Source organism: Tiliqua scincoides, chromosome 2 (genome assembly GCF_035046505.1).
Source record: "Tiliqua scincoides isolate rTilSci1 chromosome 2, rTilSci1.hap2, whole genome shotgun sequence".
Taxonomy (NCBI): domain Eukaryota; kingdom Metazoa; phylum Chordata; class Lepidosauria; order Squamata; family Scincidae; genus Tiliqua; species Tiliqua scincoides.
Genome location: NC_089822.1, coordinates 270,719,461 through 270,727,063, shown reverse-complemented (window position 1 = coordinate 270,727,063; position 7,603 = coordinate 270,719,461). Strand labels below are relative to the sequence as shown.

General features: G+C 50.3%; 1 protein-coding gene across 1 annotated transcript; it reads right to left on the bottom strand.

Moving 5' to 3' along the window:
* Positions 1–466: 466 nt before the first annotated feature.
* LOC136640535 (rano class II histocompatibility antigen, A beta chain-like) lies at positions 467–2,869 on the bottom strand. Its single transcript, XM_066615690.1, has 4 exons — positions 2,591–2,869; positions 2,301–2,411; positions 810–833; positions 467–531 (listed from the first exon to the last, which is right to left on the bottom strand). The coding sequence occupies exons 1-4, from the start codon at positions 2,847–2,849 to the stop codon at positions 518–520; spliced, it is 408 nt and encodes a 135-aa protein (XP_066471787.1). The 5' UTR covers positions 2,850–2,869; the 3' UTR covers positions 467–517.
* Between the last annotated feature and the right edge of the window lie 4,734 nt (positions 2,870–7,603).

Below are 7,603 nucleotides of genomic sequence, written 5' to 3'. Positions count from 1 at the left end.
GAATTCAATAAAGTGGTTCAACAGGGATAAACGGAAGGTGCTGCACTTGGGCAAAAACAACCCAAGACACAGGTACAGAACGGGAGATCCCTCGCTTGGCAGCACAACATGTGAGCGGGAACTTGGAGTTGCGGTAGATCACAGAATGAACATGAGTCAGCAGCGTGATGCGGCTGCAAAGAAGGCAAATGCAATCTTAGCCTGCATCAATAGAACTGTAGCTTCCAAGTTGCGAGAAGTTGTGGTTTCGCTTTACTGTGCACTGGTCAGACCTCACCTGGAGTCCTGTGTCCAATTCTGAGCACCTCCCTTTAAGAGAGATGCAGCCAAACTGCAAGTTCAGAGGAGGGCGGCAAGGATGATCAGAGGACTGGAGGACAAGCCCCACAGGGAAAGACTGAGAGGACTTGGTATGTTCAGCCTGGAGAAGAGAATAGTTCTCTTCAAATACTCAAAGATGAATCACTAGCGAGACAAAAATGATTCCCAGACGGGACCCCAATGAAGCCGAGTCAGTTTAACTGATGAGAGCTGCAGAGGGAGAAAAAACCTTGATGAGGGAAAGCAGAGAAGGTCAAAGGGTCCTGCTGTCCCAGCTTAGGGGTGACACTTGGAGATGGTGCAAAGAGCACCAGGAGGGTAAGTGGTGGGGAGAGCCAGAAGCCCCCCCCCTCCGGACTGCTTCTCTTCCTAAAAGCAGAGGTAGGGAAAGCAGCAGCTCCTCCTTCTGCCAGGGAGAGAAAACTCCAGAAGGGACCAGAAGTGGGAAGTGGAGGGGGTGGAACAGGGAGAGGAGAGAAGAAGGTTACCTGCAGGGGGAGGGATGGCAGTCCCTGAAAAAGAGAGAAAAGGGATCAATTGACTTAGGAGCCCCCAAGCAGAGCCCAGACCTGCTCCCCCCCCCCAGCTAATAGATCAAAATACCATAACTGGGATTGTTGTGTCTAAAATCAAACAGACACACATGGTTTGCTCCACAGGAAGCTTCAGTCCTGAAATCACAGTGCATTCATTCTGGGGAGGGGAGTAAATATGAGGAATAAATACAGGGGGGCCTTGGTATCTGAGGGGGGTCCGTTCTCAGAACCAAGCTGAGGCTGAATATCGTGGATAATCTAATCCATTATATTCACCCCTTGAGCCCTCCAAATGGGACCTGAGCGAAAGAAAGAAAGAAAGAAAGAAAGAAAGAAAGAAAGAAAGAAAGAAAGAAAGAAAGAAAGAAAGAAAGAAAGAGGGCTTTCTGAAGCCCAGAGAGGCAGTGTGTGTCCACCTGCTGCCTCTGCAGCTTCAGTATGACCCGCAGAGGCGAAAACGTCACTTCCATTTCTCAGGATAGTTTGGAAACCTTGTGGTAGTTTCCAGTCCTGTTCCTGTGCTGATGAGCATCTCAGTGAGCCTTTTAAAATACTGTAGATATCCTTCTACCACCTGCACACCAGGTGTCAAAACTCAGCTGTCAATGAAGTTTGGACAAAAAGCACACATGTTGCAGATACAATGACTGCACCTCAAGACTCACCAGCCTTGGGACTGGAGAAGACCCTGGACTAGTGTTTCTCAAGTGGTACTTGAGGTGGTGTCTGGTGGCGCTCACGGGACCCTTGCGCACCTGCCACCCGGCAGCAAGACCAGGAACTGGACACAAGAAATGGCAGTAGGTGGTTCAGCTCAATGGGCAGAGCTCCAAAGCCTGCTTTTCTGCTCTCAAAAAGGCCTTCCTGTCCACCTTGAGCCTCTTACTGGTGTTTGTCATGTCACATCTGGCCTCCCAACCCAGGAGTATCTGGAGATTACAGATTACACCTGGCCAGTTACATCGCCAGGTGGTACTTTGAATAGGTGGACCATGTGAAGTGATATGGCGACAAATGTTGAGAAACACTGCCCTGGATAGAATCTCAGGCAAAGAGCACAGAAAGATGCTTGGCTTGGCTTGGCAAGGGGGAAATCAGCAGCAAGCTGTCCCTCTTCTTGCCTCAACTTCTGAGAAGGAGCACAGCAGTCTCCAAGTGCACCAGAAATGTCATTTCACGGACAGGAAGAGACATCAGGGAAATGGGAGGGCAGCTAGTCAGGAAATGGGAGGTCAGGCAGGGGGTCCGTTTGGTGCCAGGAAAGACTATCAGCCCTGCTACATTTTCTTCCAAGCCTGGACCAGTTCTGGTCACCACTCCAGCCTGAGCCACAGGGAGGGATGGGAACAGAGGACTCCAGCTGGAGAGAGGAGGAGGGGAATCCCCACCAGGTCTTCCTCCTGCCCCAGTAGCACATACTCCCCCCCCCCCAGCCACCATCACCTTTCTTCTTCTTCAGGTACAGAGCCAGTCCAGGCACCACGAAGACCAGGCCCAGCAGGAGTCCCACGACCCCCGTCCACATCTTGCTCTGGGCGGAGACCGACTGTGGCTCTGCAGGAAGAGGAGGAGTCTCAGCTCAAAGAGGGGGCAGGCCAGGAACCAGCCTCTGCACCCCCTCCCCCGCTCAGAGCATCCTTGTCCCAGGGATGCCCCCTCGGGCCAGGGCCTGTCTCTGTGGGCTGAGGAAGAGTGGCCAGGACACGTGAAGTGCAACTTCATTGGTTTCTCACCCCACTGGATGCTGGTGGGGCCTGGGAGGCTGGCGTGCTCCACCCGACAGGTGTAGACGTCTCCGCGTTCTGGCTGCGCCTCCAGCATCACCTGGATGGAGAAGGTCCAGTCCCCGTTCCGGATCAGCGCCGTGGACACCACTCTGCTCTCGTCCTCCTCCTGCCCGTTCCACAGCCAAGTGATGTTAATCTTGGCAGGGAAGAAGCTGGCTGCGGTGCAGACCAGCAGGGTGTGGTGGGAGGAGGGCTCTGAGTCCATGGGGGTGATCTGCAGCTGGGGCTTCACTGGAGCAGAAGACAGGGAAGGTGGGAGGGGTATAGAGTAGGCTGCCTCAGTGAAGGGCAGATGCAGGGGAGGGCACCAGGATGCAGGTCTCTTGTTGAGGCATCTGGTGGGCCACTGCGAGATACAGGAAGCTGGACAAGGTGGGCCCTGGCCTGATCCAGCAGGGCTCCCCTTATGCACTTGTGTCTTTGCCCCTCCCATGAAAAGATCCCCTTCCAAGGGACCTGAGTGCTAAACTGCCTCCCGGTCAGAACTCTGATCACTTCCTGCACTTGGGCAGAACCCCAGCAGCAGGTGGGGGCTCTCCAGTGTTCTGCGCAGGTTGTCACAGGTATGCGTCACACACCTGTCACAGGTGGCTGTGTGCCTCTGGGGCGCAAGTCAGCATGCCTTCCAGGGACTCCCCGGAAGGTTATGGATCTGGAGAAGGTGGGCAGAAACTTACGGAACTGTAAAAATCTGTTACTAAAATTCACCTTTGCAGCTGCTACAATGCTAGAAAATTCCTTGTAGATTTCCTGATGGCTTGTAGGATTGTCTGCAAATGTTGTAGAATTTTCTAAAAGCATTTTTAGATTTGGAAAATATTTCAGCTGCCCACTTTCAAGGTCTCTTTCAAAAACCTGCAGTTTTTGATTGGGTAAGAGGCACTTTTTCACGTGGGTGCTCCTTTTTTAGCAGGGGGAGAGTAACTGGCCCATCTCACCCCAGCAGTGTCTGTTCTGGTGGCTGTCTGCTGGTGTTCTTTTGCATCTTTTTAGATTGTGAGCCCTTTTGGGACAGGGAGCCATTTAGTTATTTGATTTTTCTCTGTAAACCGCTTTGTGAACTTTTAGTTGAAAAGCGGTATATAAATACTGTTAATAATAATTTTCTCTCATGTTTTGATATCACAAAACATCCTTTCTGCTGTTTTCTCTACACCTTGTAGTTGTTTGTTCAGCACACTGAAGTGTAGTGTAAAATCTGTAAAGAACATGAGGTTGGTAAGCCAGGCCATATCAGTGAGCTGTGGATATTCCTGCCCTTTTTCATTCATAAACAGCCTAATTTCATCCAAGCAGGCTACAAATCTCTCCAGGACTCGTCCTCTGCTCAGCCACCGGACATTATTGTACATAAGTAAACAATTATATTGTGCCTGAACCTCCTCAAGAAGTGCTTGAAACTGTTGAAAATTCAGAGCACGAGTCATGATGTAATTCACCATTTTTGTGACATCTTTGAGGACATCATCAAATTTTTTGCTGCTTTTCCTGGCACAAAGAGCTTCTTGATGTATAATACAATGGAACTGAATGACTTGATGTTTTGTTTCTTTAACAAAGAACTGTATCAAACCAGATGTTTTCCCCCACTGTAGCATTTTGGTGCTACTTGAGGAGCAGCCTGAGTTAGCTGCTTGGTGTGGCAGAGAAGCCATGGCAAGAATTAGACAACAGACACAGGTTTCAGAGAGGTTGAAAGTGCTGGAAGCAGGAGCAAGAATGAAATCAAGGGAGAAGTGAAGTGAAGTCTCCCAGCTCCTGACCTAGCTTTTTATTAAGTCTCAAAACACATGATATAAGATTATGTAATAGGGAAATTTCAGCAAAAGAGCACTGAGCACATAGTCTGACACCTCATCATCAACCTAAAGCAACAACAGCATAGTAACATCTGTTTACATCTTTACATCTCCCCTTCTTTTTTGTTCTATTACAGCATTCCTCAGCATCTGCCTCTTGCCATTTTGCATGGCCCACCTCTGGGAAGTACAACTGGAAGTAACTGGAATGACTTTATCACCAGTTATTTCCATACTAAGAGGCCAGACATGATGCAACAAACCACGGTAAGAGGCTCAGGCTACAATCCTATCCACTTTTTCCTGGTAGTAAGTCCCATTGACTATAATGGAACTTACTTCTGAGTAGACATGCATAGGATTGGGCTCCCAGGGTAGATGGGAGGGCTTTTTTGAGTGCAAGAAAAGCGGAACTGAGCCTCCTACCACTGTTTGTTGCATCATATTGCTGGTCTCACTGCCAGGCAGTGGAGGTCTGGGGGGGGGGTCCTGCCATGAGTGCCACTGGGCACCACCTCAGGTACCACTGGTGGTATGAGTACTACTGGTTGAGAAATGCTGCTCTATTGCTTTTACCACCCAGCCCCAAAAAGAATTCCAGTGAACTCTAAAGCTTCCCCCTCCAACTTCCAACTCTGCAATCCAATGCACATCTACTCAGAAGCCAAACAAGTTCAAGAGGAGTTGTTGACTTCCAGGGTTTGAGAGAGAACAGCAGCCTTGAAGGACAGTTTCACTAATGAGCAAAAAAGTACTATGAGAGGACTGTTCTTCTAGGTTGCTTTCCAACAGGCAACAGCAGATACCCATCACTTTGGTCTACTCTAGTGGCGAGTCTCCCACAAGTTTGAGGGCTGCTACTGACCAGGTAGTGCAAAGCAGGGGCCTGCAGTGGGTGGGGAGGCAGGTGAGGCAGAACCTCCCCACCACAGTCCTTTGAAAATGTTGCAGCTGTGTAGGTGCCCAAGCACCCACAACCCAGCCTAAAAATGAAAATTAACAGCACATGTAACAAGCCTTGCAGGTTTTGAGTTTCACCCTGATCACAAGTTCTTCCCAGTGCTTCTCCAGTTCTTCATTAGGTGATAAGACCTAAACTTGTTCAAAAAATCAGCCTGCCATTTCACTTGCGGGGTGGGGGGGGGGGAGCTTTTCTACTAGGAGCTTTTCTACTAGAGAAGGAGCAATGCTAACTGTACCATCCTCAGCACACTTACCTGGGAACAGCAGCCCAAGCCTATGCAAGCCTACACATTATCACATTATATAGTGATATAGTCAATTATATAGTCAATTGGGCTTGCTTCCCGGGTGTGAGTAGGATTGCAGCCTAAGTGCTATCCAACTTTCCAGAGCCAATGCAGCCACATTGCAGTCCCGAGGTAAGGGAACAAACATTCCCTTGTCACAGGGAGACCTCCAGGACTAGGTGCTGGAAAGTTACAGTTAAGAGGACTTGGGACCCAATCCTATCCAATTTTCCAGTGCCAGTGCAGCTGTACCAATAGCGAATGCACTGCATCCTGTGGTGGGGGGCAGGGAACATTTGTTCCCTTACCTCAGGGCTGCATTGTGACTGCACAGGTGCTAGAAGAAAGCCTCACTGAGCACAATAGGACTTACTTCTGAGTAGACATGCATAGGATTGTGCCCTAAGGCTGCAATCCCACTTTCCTGGGAATAAGCCCCATTGGCTATAATGAGATTTACTTCTGCGTAGATATGCATAGGATTCTGCTCAAAGGCTGCAATCCTATCCACACTTTCCTGGGAGTAAGACCCATTGAACACAATAGGATTTACTTCTGAGAAGACCTGCATAGGATTGTACCCTTAATGAAGTAATGTTTTGTGCCACATTCTTGCCTTTTTTAAACTTTTTTTAACAGCTGAGGAATTTCAGCTGTGGGAGCATTGCCTCTATGTGTCTGATAGTGTATTATACAACACGTTGTATTGCAATGAAAAGATCCCAGGCACAAAACTGCATTCCCAAACCCCAAGGATGAAAACCAACCCCATGATGCAGTCCTGTGCTTTCGGGAAGTAAGGGCACAATCCCTATGCCCCTCTACTCAGAAGTAAGTCCCATTATAGTCAACAGAGCTTACTGTAGCATGAGAGCCCAAGCCTATGCATGTCTACTCATTATAGAGTCTCATTATAGCCAAAGGGGCTTACTCGCAGGAGAGTGTAGCTAGGAGTGTAGCCTTTAAGCACATTCCTATGCATGTCTACTCAGGAGTAAGTCATTATAGCCAAAGGGACTTACTCACAGGAAAGTGTGGATAGGATCACAGCCTCAGTGACTAGGATGAGATGCTTCCTTCTTTGCCTTCTGATTGACAGTGTCTACTCAGAGGTAAGTCCCACTGTATTCAATGGGGCTTACTCCCAGGAAAGTGTGGCAAACTAAGAGACGAAGATGAGATGCTTCCTTCCTGATTGACAGTGGCTGCAATCCTAACCACACTTTCCTGAGAGTAAGCCCATTGAACAAAATAGGAGTTACTTCTGAGTAGACCTGGCTAGAATTGTGCTCAGTGCCTACCCAGAGGTAAGTTCCGTTGTGTGTCCATGGACGTGCGTCGGGGGTGGGGGAGCTCGCCCTCGGGTGCGGCGGGGGCTCTTTGGGCGGTAGCTGCTCCGGCGCCCTCCTCTTCATCCCGCCTGCGCCCCTGACCCACCGGGAGAGCTGAGCCCAAGGAGCCTCCAGGCGCAGGAACAGTCTACTTGCCAGTTGGCCAGCTTGGCCGGGGAGGGGAGGCGCGGGGCGGGCAGCTGGGCTGCTTCTCTCGCCCTCGTCAGCAGGCTGCATCTGCGGGCGTGCCGGCCGTTCGTGCACTTTCGCAGGAGTTGTGAAAGCGAGCTCGCAAGGACTGGTGAGCGGCAGCCGCGTCGCGGAAGACTCCAGTTGGCCGCGTCTGGCTCTCCCCTTCAGCCCCAGCAGCCTTGGTACCCGCTGGGAGTGACCCCCTTTCCCCCCGGGACAGGTTGGCCCCGCACGGCCGCTGCCCCCAGGAGGGTTAGCCCTGACATTTCAAGGCGCAAGCTCCCTGGCCAGCAAACGGTTCTTAGAACCAACAGCTGGATTAGGTAGGGGTTCTGTAGAATAGGTGAGAAGCTGCTGAATCCCACCACTGCCTTTAACCTTGGAATA

Coding starts and splice junctions, on each gene's coding strand:
- LOC136640535 (XM_066615690.1), bottom strand. CDS start 2,849: ATGGACTCAGAGCCCTCCTCCCACCACACCCTGCTGGTCTGCACCGCA. Junction 2,412..2,590: donor CCCCACCAGCATCCAGTGGG/GTGAGAAACCAA, acceptor CTCTTCCTGCAG/AGCCACAGTCGGTCTCCGCC. Junction 834..2,300: donor GTACCTGAAGAAGAAGAAAG/GTGATGGTGGCT, acceptor TCTCTTTTTCAG/GGACTGCCATCCCTCCCCCT.